Consider the following 23,426-nt stretch of genomic DNA (forward strand, 5'->3'; position numbering starts at 1 on the left):
TGTTTTATCTGTTCCAGACCAGATGAAGGCATTACAGATATTGCATAACCAAAGCAAACATGCAGCCCAGAAGCAGTCTTTTACAATGATGTCTGTGACAGAGGATTTATCTTCTGTCTCCTTCCCGTCCACCTGCCATTTTCAGCCAGGACACTACAAATCCAATGAGTCTTTTTTAAGCCACGTAATACAGTGGACAGAGGTTGCTTTTTGTTTGAAAGACAGCTTAAGATTAGTTCCATGGTACGAAAGTACTTCAGCTAGTAAGCAGAGTTACTAAACAGTAAATATTTTAGCATGACTACTGCAATTATGGAAAAAAAAAAAAAAATGCAACATCACACATTGCTCTACATTCAATTATTTCACTTTCAGCATGAAATTTATTCTAAACAGAGTACTCAAAAAAATTTGTTTTCCATGGCATGACAGCTCTCAATCAAGCAAGAACTTCAGGTTCTCTACAGATTTGTGTTCAGGACCAGTTTCAACAGTGCATTTAACTAAGCAGAGAGTCACTGCCCAGCTGTTGCATTAACACAGCTTCAGCAATTCTGTCCCTTAAGCACAGCCCCTCCAAGTCTGAGCAGCAAAGTCAGGGGTTAAATAAGGTTCTTACCTCAGAATCAGACACAGGTAGAGGGTCTCCACATATGCAGTGACTGAGAAAGGAGCTCATGAGAGTCATTTTATGCTTTTGTTTCGCAAAGTCTTGTCCATAGGAGCTACAAATGTGAGCACACTCTCTGCATAACCAGTCAGGCAAAGTTCATACCATGATCCTGTACTTTTAGACTGAGGGAAGGACACGTCACACGTCATCTCATAATCTGCTGCTTACACCCTTATCTTGAGCAATAACATTTGCAGAAGACTGCTTTCGTTCTGCAGGACTCCACCTACAGTAGTGATCCAAATGACAGCCAGATTAATCTCTGCTGTACAACAAACAATGCTGAAGGATGTGTGTTTTTAGTCTTAAATCCATAAACTGCACTGAGTAATGCTAAAAGAGAAAACATAATCCTGTCACTGCAGAAATCAGGGGGAGCCAGACTGATGATCTCACAGTCCTCTAAGTGGCCTGCTCAAGCAGGACCTGATCAAGTGACCACTTACTAGCAGGAATTAAAATATCCAGTACACAACTCACAGGCTCCAGTCTGCTCCAGTGACTGCAGTCACTTAAGCATAAGTGCAATTCTTGACATCAAGGAAAAAATTCTGAGGAAACAATTGTATTCCACCTGTATTTTGTATTCCACAGGCTTTTTACCGGCGCACCACTGCTGACCTCAAATTACCTTCTCCTAATGAACCTTTTATAAGTGAAAGCAGGTTGATGCTGTACTATTATTACTGGGAACATGTACAGATGTGTAGAGATACATGTGGCACTTCATATAGGATGAAAATCAAAATCTCATGCACTGGCTCATTGACCACTGTAAGTGCTGGTCAAAAATTTCACGACATTTTGAGATTTCTGAGAAGTTAAGGTCTACGATTAACCCACACTGGATTTTCTGAAATTCATACCTGCTAGTCATACCTGCTATTCAAACCTGTGTTTAGTCAATAAGCAACAGCACAGAATCACCAATACTAGCAATCAAGACTATTAATCTTCCCTTTTAGGCTGTATCCTCAGTTTGGTTTCTCCTGAGACTGCAAACACAAACAGCTCTGCTTGTTTGTGTTGATCCAAATAAATTCATTTTATTTGGATAACTAAATTCCTACAACTGCAAATTGGTTAAATTGTATTTCAACTCCTTTCCTTATTCCTGACAGCAGTGTATTTACAAATACAACCATTTAAAATAAACTTTTACTTCAATCCAGGTAACACTTACAGTTGCCATTGTTCCCTTCCAATATGTGGCTCTTAGCTGCAGATTCCCCCATTTAAATTTCAATTCTGCAATGGAGCTGTCTGTACACGAACTAGATAATAAAGCTGTCATCATAGCCAGGAGAAATCTAGGATGAAATTTCATTGCCTGAATGTAAGCAGCCAGGGTCATTTCAAATGTCCAAAGGAATCGAAGATCTAAGATGCCATGCATCATGCACGTATGACACAGGACCTATGGGAGGCCTGGGCCATCCACAATCAGCCCCTGGGGACCAAGGGAAGCCTGTCAGGACATCTCCTGCAGCACTGGGTCTTTTATGTTCCAGGAATCAAGTTGAGCCCCTAAACAAGAGCATCAGCCAAGCCTACTGAGTGACCAACCAGGCAGCACTACAGGCAGGAACCAGGCGTCAAAGCTACAATGCAGGTAGGTTTAGATGGAGCTACAACCATGTTCCCCAGTGCTGTGGACAACCCTGCTTGGTCCTCACTCTCTGCTCCAGAAATGTGCAGCTTCACCACAAAGGTGTTTTCCAGCTGTGTGCAGCTGTCTTTGATAGTTGCCCCTCACCTCACCTGACAGCTATTTTTAGTTGGGCTCAACTCCAGGTGCGACATCCAGGTGTGCTGTTAATGCTGTGCTCCCCAGGACCCCCGAACCACACCCAACAGGCTACAGCAGGAGCTCTCCCAGCCAGGCTGCTCCCAGGCAAACAGCCACACCACAGAGCCTGTGCCCAGCCAGACCAAACCCCTCCCATGCCTGGGCCCAGACTGATTTCCCAATCCAGGTACAGCAACTTCAAGGACTTGATCATGATCTCACTCAGTTCAACTTGGCACTGGTGCAACCCCTCTCCATTTAATGGCACATGACTGCTACTGGCATTCTCTGTACCCATTAATAACCAAGGTAAGCAACATCAGCATCAGGTGTTTAATCACTGAAATCTTAGCTCAGCCTTTAGAGCCCGGTTCTCCACCTATTACTCAGACCACTGTGTACCTTTGATAAACTCAGCTCCCCAAACTGATTTCAGAGGAAGTGCTGCTCAAGGAGCACAAGATGTGATTGGTACAGTACTGATAAAGTGTTGCTTATGTGGATGCAACTTTTATCAGTGATATGGCAAAAGAATTGCCAGCACCTGAAATTGCATGGCAGGACTTTTGCTGGTGCAGATACACCAACAATGAATAAGCCTGCATCCTCTATACCTGACCCCATTCTCTGCTGCAGAAAAAGCCCAGACTAGAAGTCTGAACCAACAGAACCTGCTGCTGGTCAGCTTCCTGCTGTTGGGACACTTTTGAGGGCTGACACCATGATAGCAAAGGAAAAACCAGACCTGAGTGATTTTTTTTTTTTTTTTTTTTTTTTTTTTTTTTTTTTTGTCAATGTGTTTAGTCAATAAACTCCCTAATTAAAATCCCCACTTTATAAAAGTCTTGATAACTGTGTACATTGCTGAAGCTCCCTGACCACCCTGAATATGCATTTCAACCCCTACTGTTACCTATTTGGATTTTTTAAATTTTATCTTTATGTTCCAAATGCAGTAATGTTCCATGCACACATACAGACAAGTACAAAGGTGCAAGAGGATACACCTCTCCTGAAAGGTTTTCCCTACCTGGTAATCTGCTGGAAAGTCACATGTAGGTGCCTCTTGGATACAGACCCCTAGCCTTCCCCTTCTCCAAGCAAAAAAGCATCCTGACTCTGCTTCTGCCTTTTTGTTTGTTTGTTTGTTTTTCTTGGCTACACAATAAGTTGTAATACTTCTTGTTCTGTTATCTCTGTATGTTTGAGCTGCTTGGCTGAAATGTAATTTTGCTAACTACTGCTGCCTTTTTCTAACCCAGAGAAAACAGATAATGAAAACCTAATAATGCCTTTACAAAAATGCATATTAATTTCGAAATGCAATTTATTAAAAGGTGTGGTAAATTAAGCAGATGATGATTCTGACTGAGAACAAGTTACGAGGAAAACCTGAGTAGGCTGAGAAGTTTCAGAACAAAATCACTACATATTGTCAGTGAAAAGTTTTGATGGGTAATCAGACACGTTCTGATACATTAATATACCTTTACATATATACATTTCTGCATATGTTTAGGGATCATTATAAAAATGTACAAATTTCTTACAATAGCAATGACAGCTCTATAACATATAACATTGGTGACTATTAAACAGCTATTATTTCTGTGTAAGACAGTTAACTGCCAAACCTTAGGAACTCAGCAGTAATATTAGAATTGGTTTATACAAGTTTATACAAGCCATCAACATAAAAAGGGTGAAGTGATTGTGACCTAGTAGCTATAAATTATTTTATCACCTTGACCCAAGAGAGTAAAAGTCTGGACATGTCTCCACCCAGGCACATGATAAAAAAGTAACAACTGCACTTCTTGTTAATAAATAGCAGTTGGGAGAGCATTAGTTGAAGTTCATTTATCAATACTATGTGAGGTCAAAAGCTTTTTTTATGTTTCATGGATATGATCAATTTTTTTTTTTTTTTTTTTTGCAAAGTGTTGTGACAGACACAGATTATGAAACTCTGGATAAATAAAGTATCTCAGAGGAAATTTATTTATTGCTTTCTTTCTAGATTTTATAAAAATATTCTGAAGTGTTAAGAGAGCCCAGCGATCCCCTATTGATCCAACAGTGACGATTTCCAACAGTGATATCACGGCAACAGCTACCAAGGAAATGACTGCTTTTTGAAAAAAAGCACACTGTCAATAATTGCATCTTCAATCACAAACAAGCCAGAATTATTAAACCAGTCCATTTCATGAAAATTTCCATCTATTCCTTTCTAATTAAATGCAAATTGCACTATATTCTTTTTCTTTACATTCCTCTGCCACTAACATATTTTTTCTTTTAATTAGCCTTTGAGAAGACCCCAGATAAATGCACTGATTATCTATCCCTAGAATACCAAGGGCAATTTCTGCAGACCACTGGTGTGCAAGACAGCAAAATACAATCCATGAAACAACTGCAAAAAACCCCTGTCTAAATTACACCTACGTTGACAAGCAAAGCAGGAGGAATCAAAGTAATACAACCATGGCCAACATTCAACACAGGTGTTGCTTGGAGGATAACCTACTTTTTCTTTTCCCCTTCCACCCCACAAAAACAAAACCAAACAAACAAACAAAAAGAACAACAACAACAAAAAATTGTGTGGAGCCACAGTTTAAAAATTTGCAAAGCGCTGCTCCTGAGGGTGACTCCCTAAAGGAATACCACTGCACTACACCACTGTAAGCTCACAGAACATACACAGGAAATACTCTGCATTTTAGTAAAGAAAAATTATATTACCGTGCACTGTGACGTAGCAAAAGCAACCCCCAATAGCAACACAAACTGCTGTGGTAAAACACTTACTTTAGAAGTTTTAAAATTGGGGAAAAAATTATATAATTCTCCTCTTAGGATCTGTGGACACTAAAGCAACTGTGGTGTTCTAACTAACAAATATATCTATAAAACCACATTAAGAGATCAGGCCATATAGGTACAAAGAGAATTTATCCATCTATTTTCTAAGGCCTTTTAATGCAGGTTTGCTTCATTTAACCTGATCCTTGAAAGGCTGCTTATCGCAGTCAACAATAAAGCATAAAGCTTTCCCTCTTAGCAATATGCTTCACCAAGATTAGCGAGTTCACCTTGGTAATATCCACCTTTCACAGATAAGGAACAGACACAAAGCAGTTAAGTCAGGTAGAAGCATAGGGCACGACTGGAAATGGCAAGTGGATCTCGTGATTCTCAAATCTGTTCCTCAGCCTCAAGGATTTCCTTCGTCCTCTCCTCTAATTCATTTCCAAAACCAAATCAGCTAACATATTTCCAAATGGCAGAGGGAAGGGGTTTGCAGGGAAATCTATTTCCCTTGCAGAAATAATCTTATTGCTCATATAAAAAACACAAATGTACTAAAACCAGAAAACTGTTTCCTCTAGCTTTCTGGGGACAGCTAGAGGATGACACTTTCTTGACACTTGGGGATGGCTGGATGACGCTCTTATACTGTCCCTTCTTTCCTCCAGTATCTCAACTGGAACAGCAAGCATGTAGTGCATAGTAAAGGGGCATTCATATTCTCTGCTTCTTTTAGATGTATAGATATTAATAAATCCTAAATAAATCCCTAAATATTTTCTGAATTGACCCAGAACAAGTATCAGGTCTAAAAACAAAAACAAAAACAAACAAACAAACAAAACAAACAAACAAAAATCAAACTTTTTTCCAACTCTTTTTTTTTTCCCCAGGCTATCTTAGTAATACCCACCAGCAAATCTCAAAAGCCAGATGATAACCACAGGTTGAAAGTAGAACTTTATGCTACCAAAGCAAAACATAAAAGGCCATAAGCCTCTGCCTCTCTTCAAAGTCTCTCCAAAATGAGGTCCTCTGGTTCCTCACTCTCTCCACCCTTCCAGAGCAAAGCCTCGTCCCTGCCCAACCCCAGCCCTGCCCTCAAGTCCCAGCAGCAGTCACAAACCTCAGTCTGGAAGGGGTGGAGCTGCCTTGGGCAACTCTACCTCTGCCAACTACTACTTCCTAAAGCATGGGGTGGGGACAAGGCTGCTGTGCCCACTCTCCCCCAGCACTTGGATGGCCTCCCAGCCTGCCACAGCATGCTGGTACCACAAGCAACACAGCAGCCTTCAGATGCCAGAAAGGGAATGCAGGTGGCTCAGGGGAAACTCTGCAGCTGCCTCTGCTCACCCTGGGTATCTCAACCACCTAGCATTGAGATGGATTTTCAGTGCCAACTACTCAACACTTCACTGGATGTAAGAAACTAAATCACGTGGCCAGAGGTGCTGTTCCACTTTCTGGGTACTATTTATCACTCCTGGCCCCAGGGTGAGCAACAGCTGGGTATTACTGAGGTGCCACTGGACAGCTACAGCAGACTCAAATATGAGACACATTGAAAAGGCAGAGGTGCACAAGTGCAATAAAGGGTGCAGCTTGCCCCAGGCTAACTACAGTGAAGTCCATCTGAGCTCCCCATCATCATCCAAAACACTTCTGCAGGGATGACAGTAACTCCTGTGTTATCCCACAGCTTTCAGGAATGGCCAATTTTATTAAGAACCGCAGAGTTACTCGGTCTAAAATTCAACCCAATCCAGAATTCAGACGACCGTCAGGACTGCCTCGTTTTTCTTCTTCCTAGTAGGGGATACAGCAACAAATGATTATAGCCTGCACCTAATGGATGACAGCTCTGCTGCTGAGAGTTGAAAGAGTTTTTGCTGCGATAGGAAGATAGTCCAGTCATTTGAGGGCTCCCTGCTGCATTATTGCAGCAATGGATTCTGCAACTTAGGTTTGTAGCAATGCACAGTGCTCTCTAGTCTAGCTCTGGGCAAATGCATCTGGAAGTCGCTCACTGGGGACATTGGGTGAATGGATCCTGACTTGAGCAGAGCAGCTGAGTTTAGTGCAAATCCAGTGCTGCTTGACCTGAAACCTTAGTTTTTCTGAGAGATGCTGTTGAGAGCCTGTGATGGGGTTCAGCTCTGTCCCCAGGCCCTGTAGTCAGCAAGACCAGAGTGCCACTCACTCCAAATTATAAGCCCCCCAGGAAAATACCCAGTTTAAGAAATTCCCCCCACTACTTCACCTGATTATCCTTCACACTTCATCACATTTCCAGTTATACATATTAGGTGGATTAAGCTACACTCTAAATTGCACATGGAAGACCCAGAGGTGAATAAATCCAAAAGCAAGAGTTCAGAGAGCTGAATGCAGCTATCTCCCAGCAGGTATGCTCATGCCCAGCCCCACAGCACTCAAGAACTTGAGGCAGGTACTACAGATGATCACCCTCAGATCCTGGCTGCTGCTTATTCCTTTTGGGCATTGAACATGACCACATCCAACTACCACCCTTTAGTCCTTCCCTGTGAGGACACTTTCTGAAGCTAGAAATAGTGAGGACAAACGGTGAGGACATACCTGAGTCCTCCGTATCCCACCCATAAAGCTCTTCTTCCTCTTCATCTTTATAAGCTGTCCTCCAAGTTAAGCCCTGTGTGCTTAATATTCAGAGTCCAGAGACCTGTCCAGGACAAAACAGCTCAACTCTGCCAACAGCTGAGCACTGGGGACTTTATAATGCGGACTAGCTGGAACTAGTGACTTTTGTATACCAGGAACATAAATGAGTTGACAGACAGGTCTTAGAACATTTAAAATATTGTCTGCAAATAAACTGTGACTCAACCATAATTACAGCAGAGTTACCTCTTCACTGTAATTTATCATTCACTTATGGCCATGCAGATAAGGTACTCAAGTAATAAAAAGTCTGGTGTACTGTGAAGCCAAATGCCAGCAAGGCAACCTAAATACCAGATGCTCTAAGAGTTTGTGAAAGACTAGGTGAAATGTCAAATAACTTGATTTTCACTTTTTTGTAACAAATTCAGAAGAGTGTTTTATTCAGGCAGCCTCAGTGGCTGACACATGCCAGGCTGAAGTAGACTAAGTTTTCATTATTCCAGTGACATGGGGCTCTTTCTTCATGAGAGCAAAGACTACGTGAAACACTCCAAACAAGTACAAGCTTGTACTTAATCATCTCTTCATGCTATTTAAAAGCAACATATTGAATATAAATGACAGTAGCATGAAGCAGACAGTGGCAAAGCATGGGATGTCACAGGTGAGCTTCAGTGACTCACGCCTCTGTAGCTTCAGAAGTGCTGAGGCACAGATTCAGGCTGCACTTAATTAGCTCTTCCCTGGGAAGCAACCTCTGTCAGGACAAAAAACACCAAAAAATCTCCCCTGCTCCAGTACAAATCTTGCGTTTTGGTGAAATCAACAAAGTAACAGCAGTGACAGGGTCTCAAGACTCAATCATGTAAGGAAAAAAAACCAAAAAACCAAGCCTACCAAAACATCAATTCTGATGAACAAATACATATCCTTGCATGAGTACTGCAAAATCAGCTTTACAGTGATGGGGAAACACAGAGTAGAAATATTTAGTTTCCATATTTGGCAAAATATAGAGATGGTACAAATTCCATAGATTTCATCTGCTGACTGATCTACTAGATGAGTGAGTAAGGGAATAAACTACACCTGCTTCCAGCTACAGCAGCCAGCCATGAAAAGAGAACCTATTTAAGCCTGACTGGTTAGGACTTTCTAAGCTTTGCACTGAAATAAGTATTCAAGCTTTAGTGTCCGTACTGGAATACATACTTATGCTTATACATGAACTCTGTACAGAAAGGCAGATCCATGAAACATGGAAACAGTGCAGAGTTGTCCATCAACACAGTGTATTTAAGGTTCAGACAAAATCTTGAAAATGTGTGATGTCCATGGCTCCACACTACATCTTAAATGATTGTTCAGAGCGAACTAAGCACTCAGCCATCACAGAACGACTCTTTAGGCAGGTACAGCTCTGTAATGCGGAGGAGTAGGCAAGAATGAACTGTAGTCAGAAGTTCAAACCCCAGTGACCTCATTGTCAAAGTATGTGGCATTCATAAAAGTGCCTACAGGCTGAATAAACTCCAATTAAAAAATAACCTGGCATAAGTATCTTCGGTGCCAAGCTAGCTCCGTGCGAAGGGAAGCATGCTGCAAAGCAGGAAATTAAATCCTCCAAAGAAATGGCAGGAAGAAACCATACCACTCTACCTGTTTTGCAGTCACTCTGAGCACCACAGCTTTAGGGTTGTTTATGAGATGAGAAGCAGACATGGAAAAAAGAAACAACAGACTTCATATCCCTTGCATTGTAAGATAAAAGCAGACCCTGTCCTGCACAGCTCCTGCTTCCAACCCACAGCTACCACCTCCAAAAACTTTGTTTTTTTCCACCAGAAGAGAGGTCTGTCTGGATGCAGCTACACCATGTGAGTGGTCACAGCTGTTTTTACAAAGCACAGGAGCTCTAGGCAATGCTCACAGCAGAGTGAGGGCTTACAGCCAAGGGGGGCCGGTTCCCTGGCCACCACTTCCTTCGTCTTTTGCAGGGATGCTGTCTGCTGTCTGCCTTACTGTCTGCCTGCCCACTACACAAACCCAGAGCTGCCACCAGTGCACACTCTGTATTTTAGACAACTGAAGCAAGCACTGAAAGACACTCACAATTACCCTAAAATACGTTATAATATAAAGAGAAAGCTTAAATTGCATGTTAGATAATAACAGAACGTGGTGTTAAAACTAAAAACTGCAGTAACTTTTATCCACCCAATGTACACACATTCATGTAAAAACTGTACTGGCTTGTTGGGAGCCAAAGGGGAAGGACCAGATTAATTTCTTCTGGGTCATGATGGCAGCTCACCACTAGATGGTAGATGAGTAGCATTAATTCCACCTCCCATTTTATTGCTGAGAAATACAACTGGCATCCACCCACACTAGGGCTCTCGCCTCTTCTGGCAGTGTGAAAGCTCCTCCTTGCATGTAATTGAGAGTTTTGGAAAATATAGATGGTTGGAGCAGTTCTAGAGCTCCAGAACAGGAATAACCTCTGAGCCCAGATATTCATACACGCTGAGTTTATTTTTTCAATCTTACCATTGCTGCAAACCCAACAGTAAACAAAACTGCTTTTCTCCAGCAGAAGGACAATACTGATAAGCTCTGTAACCATCTACAGATAGTTTGCAAAACCTGTGCCAAAATTTTAAAAGTAGGACAGCTTCACAGACATTTTAAAACTTCACAGCATGAAAGGCTGAAGCTTGTGCAGCTGCAACATCGCCTTGCCCATCTCATACCTAAGGTCTAAGATGAGTTTTAGTATTAGTCAAACTGAGGTGGCTTAAAAGATATGCCAGCTTTATTTTGTGAATGGCCTGGATATTTATACAGATCCAGATGGATTTTTGCCCCAGTGAGCTGGGGCTGAGCTAAGCCTCACTGCTTCAGACAGGTGCAGGGTATGTCTGACAGCTCTTCACCAAAGCTGCCAAATCATCACAAATTCTCTGGTGCCAACTTACACCATATTTTAGGTGGGGGCACAGTGTTATCACATGAATTTACCTCAGAGGTGCTGCAATATATCTATCTACCCATTCACTGAGAAGTATGAAATCACTCAGGTACAGTGAAAACAACAGTGTCTTCACCAAAACAACAGCAGCAACACACTCAGCCCAACGTCTAAAGTACCGCTGTCTGCAGTTGGCAAGCAAAAGAGTAAGCAGTTTACTCTCAGGATAGTCATCACTGCACAGGGAAAACATTGGATACAACTGAATGCTTAAACCTCTGTACTGTGTCTTTCACGCCACACTGCTCTACAAATATTACCATGTTCTGCAAGGTCTCCACAGGCAAAGTGTTTTACAGTAAGTCAACACTACTTCAGAATACACGGACTCTTTAAAAAAGACCTTTCAGTTGTGAAGGAAACACAGCCAGACCCTGCTCAGGCTGGTAAAATCTGACAAGGCCACATGACACGGTGGTGTATCTGCAGGGTGCAATGAGCTACCCTTGAAAACGCACATGAATAGCTTTGCTGCCAAAACTTCCTTTGATATTAATGTGCAAAGAAAAAATAATTGTACATTAGCATCCAAAGAGAATATTTAAAGGAAATAATTGCTGTCAGCATATTTTAGCAATAACAAGCTGCAGCAGCCATTACTTTGCATTGTTTGCATTAATAAAGACAAAACCCAACAGGAATTATACGTCACTTCTGAAGGATTTTGCTTTCTTTCTTACCTCTTCTTTTTTCTCCTCAGTACCAGAGGCTAAATTGAGACTTAGCTGAGAGTGGCTGCTAATGCCACTGTCTTCATTTCCATCATCATAGTACACAGTTTGCACTGAGTCCTGGAAGCAAACAGGATTCCTGCCCAACTTCAGCCCTGGTACCTCAACTCTCTCCTCGCTCTCCGATGAGCTCAGTGACAATGTGCTGTGATGGTTTGGACACTGGAAATCCATACTGCACTTGACCTTCCCTGCAGTTGGACTTTGAGGCTTTGGAGTAGTTGGCCTGACCGGAACATGAAGGTTTTCAGCTTCATCTGTACACTGCTGGGTAGCTTTTGGTTCATCAGAGTCCGAATAAAAGACTTCATTGGGAAACGGACTAACGTCGCTCAGAGTAGGTGAAAAGCTATCAGAGTTTGGGATACCTGATGACGTCCTGAGGCTTTTATCTTCAGTGACAGCTACATGCATTTCAGCCTCTTTATCCTGAGCAATCACAGGGCTCTGCAGGCAAGGTGTTCCCGGCAAGGAAGAGTCTGGACTGGATACCGAGGAGGCGCATCTCTTCCTATCATGATCTGTGCTGCTGGAAACCCTGCGGGAGTAGTCATCATGCAGCCTGCTGTTTGACCTTGTTCTCTGGGACAGCTCACTGGGAGAAGGAGCCATGGTCTTGGGGCCATCCTTCTTCCTTGCAACATCCGTAACATTACTGACAAGTTTCAAAACTCGGTCAAAATCCTTTGCTCTGATAGGGCTCTTCCATCGCTTGGATCTCCTCTCAGGGTTTCCACCACTTTTGTCGGAGTCAGCAGAAGCAACACTCACAGTCCTTGCTGGCATCTGTTTTTCATTTGCAACCTTCAGATCAGCAAGGTTTGAGGTGGATTTCCGTTTGAATGAGCTCTTCTTCAGAAAGTTCAAATTATCTGAACTTTTGCTTCGCCAATAAATGATCCTGTTGTTTCCAGAGTCTTTCACCAAAATTTCACAGATCTTTGGCTCTGTGATGACAGGTGATGCTGGCCTAGCACAGTTGTGGCGACTCTGAACTTTATCTGCGTCTAGCAAGTTTATGCGGCCAGCACCGTAAGCCCGCCTGATGCTGCGTGAGCGATGAGTGTTTCTCAGGAAGGACTCATCACTCTCCTCCACATCAGAGCAGTCAGAAGCTAAACCATCCACTGCATTCTGAACATCATGTAGAGGCCCCGAATACGAATACCTGTTATTCTGAACTCTCACCACTGCTCCATTTGAACCATGTTTGCCTATGCTGTTTTCATTTAAGATATCTGAGCATTCCCTTGTTTGAATTCCTTGTTGACCTGAAGATTTCAACTTCTTGAAAGATCCCATCTTTCTGATAGAAGAAAAGGCATTCCACGTGGATGAGTTGCCCATCAAAACCAGAGAACGAGGCCTGTCAGAGCTGGAATTAGCCCGTTTCCTAGGGGTGGTGAAAAAGCGCATGATTTTGGAAGGGCTGAGCTTATCCTCTTGAAATTCCTCCTCAAGACCGTTGCTGGTGTTGTGTCCCCCATTATGACTGGCGCAGGTAGTCTGGTGTTGGGGCTCTTTATTATCCATAACTATACAAGTAACGGTGGTGCCATTTCCACAGCCATTCGGAAACGTTGTCATGTTCTCGATGCTGTAGGCATGAAGGCAGAGGCTGGGGTAGCTCAAAGCAACACTGCTGTCTCCATCAGCTGACCTCGCTGCCTCCCCTTCATCGGCTGCACCTTGGTTTGCCTTGCCTTCACATCGACTGGGTGAGCTGAGCTCCTCAGGCGGCGCTGCCTGCAGCAGGAAAGCAAAAGCCACCGTTAAGAAATTTTCTTACCAAGTCCCCAGCTAAAAGAAGTTCCAGCTACATTGTAGGAAATAAAGACATGCACAAAACGAAGGAATTCTTCTATAATGAACAAAGGTGTGTTGCAGGGGTGCAGACAAGGCATTGCTAACTCCCTCAAAGTATAACTGCATTTGTTAGCAATTTAAGAGACCAGAATAATTTCAGTATGTACTTGTTTCTCTAATGCTAATCAGCTAATAAATTCAGTATGGACTAGCAAACCTACCTTACAATGGTAAATACAATCCTCACACGCACTTAAGAGAAAGAAATTCCCAGTAACAGCAATCCAGTCTTCCTCCTCAGGTGCTCAGCACTGAGGCCCAAGACACATGGGAGGTTTTCATCTAAAACACATTCATCAAGTGACACCTAATTCTCAAACAGGAGGCAAGGAAGAGGAAAACACGCATAATTTTTCCTAGACTTGTTTCTGTTGAAAGGCTGCGTGACACTTGACTGACTTGCCTGTCCCTGGCACATAAAAACCTGATAAATTACATCAAGTGCACAGCAGTCTTTCTCCCTATGAAAGGAAACAAGAATTAAAAGCAGTACACCCAGAAGCTACCCTATGCTGCGGTGACAGCAAGATGAAAACTTGAATCTGAAAGTGACTAGACTTCGGGACATGCTGTAAGGGATCTCCTCCTCAGCTAAGCATGAGAGATCCAGCAGACCAGATCACACTTCAGCTCTTGGCAAAGCTGTGCGGGGACCACCGACCATGAGTCTCATGCCCCAGGCCAGAGGTCTTTGCAAGGCAGGCAGGCGTTTTCCCCACCATAATAAACAACGACCCAAAACCCACTGAGATGCCCAGTCTGAAGCCGGCTCCACCTTAAAAACAAAGCTCATGGCTCGGCTCTTTCAGCAAGGGGCAGTGGGATCTTCGAAAACTTGCCACTGTCGGGCGGGGTCATGGGGACGGCGAGGGGATTTCCCCCTCGTCCCGAAACAAGGAGAGAACGCGTACAGCTGTGCTGCGGGGAAGGCGGCAGCCCCGGACCCTTCTTTGTCTCTTTCCCATCGCAAGGGTCGTGGGGGCTCGGAGGGCAGCGGGGCCGGGTGGTTTGGGCGAGGCGGCGGCGCAGCGGCAGGAGGTACAGGAGCCCGCCGGGGGTTCCACGGCGGGGACACCGCACAGCCAGTCCCAGCTCCACGTGAAACGCGGCAGCTGCGGAGCCCGTGCCCGCTGGCTTTCAGGCTGCTCCCTCCTGAGCGCACTTTAAAAGTTTCGCGAGCTCCTCCGCGGATAAAGGGATTTGCTTGCGCTTCAGCGAGACGCCTGGAACATCCCCCGCCGCAGTTTTCAGTCTCAGCTATTGATGGGGTCGCGGCGGAGCCTGCCGGGCAGCAGGGCAGGGCAGGGCAGAGCCGAGCCGGGCCGAACCGAACCCCGCTGCCGCGGCACCCAGACCGGACAAAAGCCCGCCGGGCACCCAACCCTCGGCCGGCCCTTGAGCCCTGGTACCATTCGCAACTTTCCACGCGGAAAGAAAACATCGAACGCTAAAGGAGCACAAGCCTCTGCTCTCGGCAGGGAAGTTCTCACAGAAAGAGGCTCTGGGAGAAAGTGCACCTGAGCGGGCAGAAGGGGCGCGGGGGGGCAGACAGGAGAACAAACACGGCGAGACGAGATTAAAATCCCAGCTCGTATCGTGGAGCCCGCAACAGCTTCCCCCGGGAATGCGGCCCCGGAGCAGCACCCTTACCTGGGGAGGAGCGGGGCTCCCCGCCGCCGCCGCCGCGCGTCCCGGCCGCTGCCCGCTCCCGCATCGCTATGGCAGCGGCGCCCGGCGGGGCGGGGCGGGGCGGGGCGGGGCGGGGCGCGCACCCCCGGCTGCTCCGGCCGCCCCCGCCGGGGTCCGGCGCTGCCGCTCGCGGGAAGGAGCCTGCCCTCCTTCCCTCCGCCGCAACAACGAACGGCCGCGCGGGGATGGTCACGTTTAGGACCTTAAAATTTTCCTCGATGGTGCCCCGCCCCGCCTCTCCCTCCCCAGGTCCGTACGCCCTGCTCACGAGTCCAGTTTGAACGGCCCATTGACCAGACTCGGGCTTGGTTCCCCGGCTGCCTTTCTGTCCAAAACCTTTTGGATAACTTTTTGGCTTGCTGCTGTTCCTCAGACTTTACAGCAAGAACAACATTTTATGCACGATCTGAACAGAGTTCAGAGTACAAGGAAAATTTGGCGAGACAGCGTCTTAAAGCCCTGTGTCGTGACTCCTGGCAAAGACCTGTACAAACTGATAGTCCTTGCTCAGAAAGTTTATTGTCCAAAAAATATTTCTACACTTGGACTGGAACTGTAGACATAATTTCAACAGTTTTATTGTAGCTCAGGTAAGATACAAAAAGAAATGGGGGAAGACAGACTGCATGGCAGAGCAGATGCCCTAGAGAACCAGCAAAGGCCATCAGCCCCACTGCCTCTCCTCCGAGACTGGTGTGACTGCACATGCAGTGTAATTAGTTCTCTGGAGAGCAGTACAGACACACTCTCAAAGGCAAGGTGTAGTTAGGGGATGAGGCAAACAAATGGGCTTAAGGGATGCAGGTCAAATGAGGTAGCAAATAACTGGGAGTGACCACAGAACTCCCTAGCAGTCAGCAGCAGCAGGCACAGCCTGCCACCGGCCCTGCTCTTCTGGCCACAGCTTTCTGGTACGCCCCATGGAAGGAGCGAGTTTGGAATACCGACTTAAATGAAGGGGCAAAGTTGTTGCTTTACAGTGCTGGGCATGGGAAGTAAAGAAGTAAAGGAGAAATAAATGCAGATTAAGAAATGGAAACTACTGGAAATGTTGACGTGATGTGGAGAGGGTCCATATGGACCATGGCTGGTGATCTGTGTTCGCTTGGGAGTGCCTGGGGAAGTTCTCATGTTAGTGGTATCTGCTTTAGACCTTGGGAAAGGGACATTCCTGAAGGGGAAATCAGTGAAGTTGATTAAATTGGCAAGGGAAGTACCTTAGTGGCAACATTATGAGGAAATTTTCATTTATATGGGACAAGAAGTGTGTCAGAAGTTAAATTAAAAGCCACTTTCAACAAATCTTATAAACTTACGTCACAGCCTCCCTGGTTTGTGCTAGTCACTTAAAAACTTCTAACAGCATTATTCAACCCTCAGTTTCAATGGATTTGTGTTCTTATGTTCCTTTAAGTTCCTTTCCAGAGATGCCCCAGGTATATGCATCACACTCCTTTTGAGTATACTTTTTAATCCACAACCTCTGCCTGCTCAGAGAAGGGAACCTTCAGTTCCTCAGGTGTCCTCTATCAACCAGCTGGACAAAAAGACAAAGCAGAAAAAGCTGTTGAGCTGAATTGAGCCACTAATTTGGGTTTTTTCTTTATCAAGCTAACAGTATTTCTGAAACTTAAGAAATCCTGATAACTGAGATCTGAAACCATCTTTTAAATGTGTTTGAAATTCATCAACAGATTAAACAGGCTTGAAGAGCTAGAAATTATCAAAGTATTGATAGACTAACAAAGTGCTCACAAAGACTTAGAAAGCCACACTAAAACTAATTTAGATAATAAGGTATTTATATTGCATATTGTATTTTTTAAATGTCACTATATTTAAGGAAGAAAATACCTAGAGATTTGCAGTTACAGATATAACAGTATCTAGTCAATTAGAAGTTTGTCAAGTTTCTAAAAGTAAATGGTTTTAATCTTCCAGATTTGTTTGTCACAGCTTTTCTGCTGGTATTGCAGTAAAACCCTCTTCTAAATCTTGCAGGTTCACTGATTCAGTCAGCCCTTCCACATGTGCGTACTATTCAGAGAAGCTTGGGTGCAGTAGCCTAAGGAGTGTGTCTGAGAACAGGATTGACTTCCTGCATTGGAAACCAATAATTAACAAAACCTTTTCTTAATCTGATTTATTTATTTATTTATTTATTTATTTATTTATTTATTTATTTAAGGCTGATAAATATATATAGTATTCAGGTGCCAGCACACCAAGGTCTAGTAAAATGATGCAAACCAGAATTTATTGACAGAACTACCATGAGAAAAAAGACAAACCCCTTCTCCAACTATAAACTTAAACACCTTTTAGTTTCATATAAGCCATAGTGCTTCCTCATAGTTACAAACCAAAGTTTCAGGAGATTAGTCCTTCCTATATTAAGGGTTTTCTACAATGCTAAAAAAGCAAAATGAGAGTACATCATTTGCTACTGAGAATCCTTGCTAATGCAAACAAATTCACAGCACTTGCATGGGTATTTCTGGAAGACTGAGCTATGTACTCTATTGTTTACAAGCTAATGTTTTGGCTCCAGATGAACAACAAAAGCTGCAGTGAACAGAGGGGCACTGCCAGGAATACACGTTACGGTTGACCAAGTACAGCAATTTATGAAGGAAGGAACTTACAGAATAAATTCCAGATTGGTATATGCGTGAGATTTCTAATAGTGGTTTGACATCACACTTAGTGCAACAAAAATGAAATGCTTGTTTTAGAAGCTCTAAGTCTGTTCTTTAAAAGAGGTTTAATGCACATGTGACAAGGAGTGAGAAGGATTATTCCAAGTGTAATACAGGTGGGAAAGGATTACGAAAAATGTGACAAGGCAGAATGAATATAGAGTTTTAAAGATGAAGGAAAAACCTTCTCCTGGCTTTTAATTGGTAGTGATACATCTCTTAGATTTTTCAGAATAGCAAAGGGCACATTTATATAATGAAGTCACATTCATAAATCTGAAAAGTCTAAATAAGAATGATTCTATCTACTTAGTTTAGAAATTCTCTCTTCCACTCCCGCAACAGTTATTTCTTTCATGTTTCTTTTATAAATACTTTCTAAAAGTCTACTTCAAAGTAGTGATTTTTTTTTTTTAAAAAAAGGACTCTTGAAAGACAGTAGAAACAAAAAAAAGCCAAAAGGAGTAATTTCAGTAAAACATAAAAGCACTTGTCCTACTTCCACAGCTACTGGGCAAGATGGCAAAAGAAGTGTCTCTTCTAAGATGTACTCTAAATTAATGAATGACCAAATTTAATTCTTAAGATGCAGGATTACTGAAAAAATAGATGCCTTTGCTTTAAACCACAGTGTTTTTTCTAGGCTGCAGTACATAGCTAAGGTTCCAGTTGTGCAATTTGCACCTTCCTTTCAGATCCCAGGCAAAGTCTCTTCTGCAAGCAATTAACCTCCAAGGAATCTTTACACACTGACAGGTCCCACAGAGGGAATTAAGCTGAGTCATATATCTACTGAATTTAAAGGCAACTCCCCCACCAACTTCACTGGGAGTAGGATCAAGATTTCAATATTTTTAGTTTAGAAATAGGAGAGGAGTAGTATGTTTGTGTATGCAAGCTCAAACTAACATAGGCAGCTAATTATTTTAGTCTGGTTTTTTTTTTTTTTTTTTTAATATAAACTAAGTAATTAGTGTAGTATTTTCCCATTTTTGTATATCTGCAAGCAAATTATTAATAATAAATTGAAACGGATTTTTCAAGATCTTTGTTGTCTTGGCACTGATAAAGTCCAAGATGACAAAATAAATCACATTGCTAAGAAAAACACTGAAAGGGCAGCCTGAGTTAAACTGCTGCACTAACTTCCTGATCTGACCAGTGAAGGTCCCCATTGCCCACATGCAGGAGGCTGGGGTGCAGCTTCCCAAAGGCCCTTCCACTTGCATTTACTCTGCTGCTGATAAAAGCAATTACTGACCCAAGTGAAAAAAGTTCATCACAGTTTGGTACAAATCGCAATACACAACAAACTGTTTTCCCCTCTAATCTTCTTTTAAATGTGCTTTGCCGAGGCTGAGCTTGCTCAGCTCTCTTAAACACAGGGACCTAATTTAGGGAGAACACAATAGGCCAGTGCAGTGACGCCATCAATGAAAAATGACCCTTGTGTACCAGGTTACCATTATCCCATCTCCGAGTTGCTCTTACTCACCCACCTACACCACTGCAGCTGCATGCAACTTAATGGTGGCTTCAGCCTTTCAGGCTGCTAGAATGCTATTTATAACCCCACGGGGTCTGACTGCAATGCTATTCTTCTTCCCCATCCTCAAGAGGCATTATTCAGACAGCATGACATGGAGAGATGGCTGGTACTACAGAAGAGCAGTTTCCAATAGACAGATCGTTGTATTTTAACATAAAGAAGACTTCCAGTTACCGATTAGGAAGGCTGAATTCCTCCTTTATTTTGTGTCTCACAAAGAATAAGAAGTAGGAAGAGAAAGGACTATGGAGATGGAAAGTTGACAGAAATAGGAAGAAGAAGAGATTAGTCAAGAATTTCTTTCTATTCTTTGTTTTCCCACCACAATGTATATACTTTCATTTTCTTCTTCTCTTGAAAAATGTTAGATTTTCTGTTAGATGGATGTACATTGAAGATTTGGACTAGTTGGGAAGTAAGGGCAAGATTTCACAGTTGCAGCTGTCCCACTCTGCAGCCTTTTGCTTTCTCTTCCTGCTCTGCTCTAGCTACCTTCTTTTCCTATGTCACACTCACTGCAGAGTCTGATGGCCCTGCAGCCATTCTGTATTTATTTTCCTTGCTCGAAATAATAGCATGTAAAAGTGACTATTAGGAGTTCTTTTATCAACAGTCGTCCCCGCCCACTTAATTACCCTGCCGTCCCCTCTTCTCTATTCAAAACTGTTCCAAAATTACCTGAGGATATGAAGGCACCTTGTTATGCAACAAGGAGGGGGGGAAAAAAAAACAAACCACCACGTAGAGAAAGGGTCTTGAGGAGTTTGAGGGCTGAGGACCACCTGCAGTGGGTGACTGAATGACTCAGACCAGGGGCTGGAGAGAGAGAGGAGCATTTTTATGTGTGAGCCATAGCAGCGTGCGTGCGTGGGTTTGATTTTGGAGCAATGATGCTTTTCCCTGAGCTCAGGGAGGAAATCACAAGCAGCACTCAGTGCTCACCTAAATCATTGAGCTGTGCTGAAGGGAGGACAGATAACAGCAATGCTGCAGAGGCACAGTGTCCATCAGATACTAGGAAAGTGAAGCAGGTGGTGGACTGTGTTAGGCATGATGCCTCATCAGTAGAAATTATGCAAAGACACATAAGATCATCTTGCTTCTGATGCTTATTATAACAAAACAACAGGTCAGCAGAATAATTGGCAGGCGCGACACTACAGAAATACCCACCTGGTTATAGTGTGGCTGTGGACTTTGGGTACCTTTGTGCTGGCCAGAGCAAAAACCCCTGAACAATTACCGCTTTTGATACATTCATGAGAGCAGAACAGCAAATACTTCAGTAAGATTAAGTAAAAGAGAAAGAGGTTGCACTTGGTGAGAAGGATTGGGACATCCCATTGTTAGGAGGTTCCTAGGTGGTATTGATTCATGGCCTTCAAGAACCACACGGTTGCTCAGGGTTTAATTCTCAATTAGTACCGATACTTTTCTTGCTTTAGTCTCTCTCTGCAATGACAAACTTGCTATCTTTGTTACAGTCTGAAGTAAATTAACATTCACGGCCATATTTCTCGTGCCAGATTATTGAATCACCATCTCCACCATGTTGCTTTCAGACAAAAAAAAATCATCTTGCTAATTCTACCTTTAGTTTGTCAATTTCTAGTTTTTGTTTGAATTTACTCTCTCAAGAATGCCTTGGATCAGAAAAGCTGGGAAAGAATAACCTGAGCAAAGCAGGTGACAAAGGCTACAGCAACATTTATGTGCTGGGTCTCTTCAATAACATCTGTTCCCTGAATTTAACCTGCCAGAAAACTTCAAAGCAATTATAAACTTCCATCTAATAGTCATCATTCTATTTTTCTGCTGTTGGAGTAATTAATTGTTTTCTTCCTTATTAATATTAAACTCAAAAATATTTTTTAAGCATGGATGAACACAATAAGCAAGATGTCTATTTATTTTGTCCAGAAAAGAAGTTACCTAATTTTAAATATACAGAAAACATACAATGCCACTCACTTGAAAATTTATCTGGACAGGGAATCAGACACAAATTTATGAATTTTGGACTAGCTTACTTGTCCTGTTTTAAAGGAACCCATACATATTGAACTAGAATTTTATCTGCAGTATACCCAAGGAAATTGCTTGTGTTCTCATGCTTTTTCTAATATTTCAATTGTTTCTAGGAATCAATACAAATAACACATTTTGACTAACTCTGTAAGATAGGGCAGCTGCACAAGTTAGTCACATTTTGATGGGAAATTATATTAGTTTTAAGGTCAGAACACTGTAAATGCAACTGTCTTCCTATTAGTACAGCAAGGAAGAGATTCTAGCTTCAGTAGCCTCAGATGGAGTTAGTTATGTATATCTATGGTACCAAATTGCATAACTGCCTGAAGTGGAGGAACTGGAACCAGTGCTCCAAGAGACTTTTATGGTCATTGGCTCAGACACCCATATTCCTACAACTAGTGGTAAAACAGCTCTGTATTCTCTGTACACCAAAAGTAATGATAAATTATCCCCCTCCCAAAATAAACAAAAACAAAAACAAACAAAAACAAACAAACAAACAAAAAAACCAACAACAAAAAAAATATATTAAAAAAAACCCAAAAAACACATACACACACACACAAAAAAAAAACCCCAACCAACCAACCAACCAAAAACCCAGGAAACACCCACTTCAGGCAGGAGAGATGTCTTTATGACATCTTCCTTGGGGCTGGAGAAGACAGATTCTGGATTTTGTTTCTCTCTGACCTTGGCAGTTCAGCATACTTTTCTCAGCTTAAGTGCCATATGTGTAAAATATGTGATGATAGGAGTAGTGCCTTATAACCTATGGGTCTGCAAGGACCAATCCGTCAATGCTCCTCTGGCACTTTGATGCTTACAGTGATGATAGCTAGAAAAAGTGTGCACATTGGGAAAATAATCCATTATCTACCCATGCAGAGGGCAAACCCTAAATTCCACTTTTTGAAAGGAGTTCAGATTCAAGTGCCTACTTTAAGATTCAGTTGAGTATTTTGATGATGGTCCATTAATCTTCTAAACTGGAGTTTGCAGATTTGGCTAATAATTTATGTCTCGTAAGAGCACAGGGTAGCTCAGAACCTGAAAGATTACACATAGCCTTACTAAAAAAGTTCATTTATGTTGGTGAGATATCTTTGTTTTCATTCCTGTCAGTGACACTGTCCTTTTTAAAAAGACCTTACACTTCAGGTTCAGAAATTCAATTGAGGAAAACCTTACTAGCCATTCCCTCAACATTCTGGGGTACATAATTAAACTGTTTGGCTGGAGATACGAGCCATGTTTCCAGTTCCAGTATGAAAGGGAGGCAGTTTGCACAGATTCTGTCCTGGGGTCTGTCTTTTATCTAAGCAATACTGAATACCTGAGGCAGATCTCCTCCCAGCTCTTGCCTTTCATTACATAATTCAGCAAACTGTTTCTATGCCAGGACAGGAATGGTTGCCTTTTTGTCTTGTTACCACACACTGACCCAGAGATGCTGTTGCTCCCCATAGATCACTTGATTCTGTTCACATCATCTCCTTTGATCTACTTGGTCTCTAAGGATGAAGGTAGAATGGGTGGCTCCTGCCAATCTAAGAGCATGCTACCACCTAAAGGGAGAGATGCTGCACACGCCCTCTGCTTTTTCCATCCAGGCTGTGAGCTGGAGCAGCTCCCCTGGCTACACCCAAGCTGTTGCTCAGCAGGAGGTGGAAGTAAGCATCCAAGGGCAGGGGAGGAAGCACAGGGATGAGAGTGGAAATGCTTTCCACAAGCAACAGGACTCCTGAAATGGGTCCAAACTTGATTTTTTTCTCAGGAGCTGCTCAAGAGTGCTGTGAATCGGAGAGGGCTGGGGAAACATGCAGTTGCCCTCAGCAATTCCCCATGTGCTGCGTTTCTGCCACAGGGTGCCAGAATGTGTGGGTGGGAGGTGGGTGTGTGAGT

The 23,426-nt window shown here is 43.0% G+C and overlaps 1 protein-coding gene across 5 annotated transcripts in view; it reads right to left on the bottom strand.

The window, feature by feature from the left end:
- The window catches only part of SPATA13 (spermatogenesis associated 13), a 148,106-nt gene that overhangs the window by 31,533 nt on the left and 93,147 nt on the right, over nucleotides 1–23,426 (bottom strand). For 3 of the 5 annotated variants that reach the window (XM_040054186.1, XM_040054157.2, XM_040054178.2), the window contains exon 2: nucleotides 11,634–13,430. In XM_040054186.1, the coding sequence (XP_039910120.1) occupies nucleotides 11,634–13,430 (1,797 nt within the window). Of the gene's footprint in view, nucleotides 1–11,633; nucleotides 13,431–15,067; nucleotides 15,165–15,200; nucleotides 15,238–23,426 lie in introns of those variants that run through there. The other 2 variants (XM_040054164.2, XM_040054172.1) reach the window with 2 other exon arrangements.

The sequence above is a fragment of the Hirundo rustica genome, chromosome 2 (genome assembly GCF_015227805.2).
Source record: "Hirundo rustica isolate bHirRus1 chromosome 2, bHirRus1.pri.v3, whole genome shotgun sequence".
Lineage (NCBI taxonomy): Eukaryota > Metazoa > Chordata > Aves > Passeriformes > Hirundinidae > Hirundo > Hirundo rustica.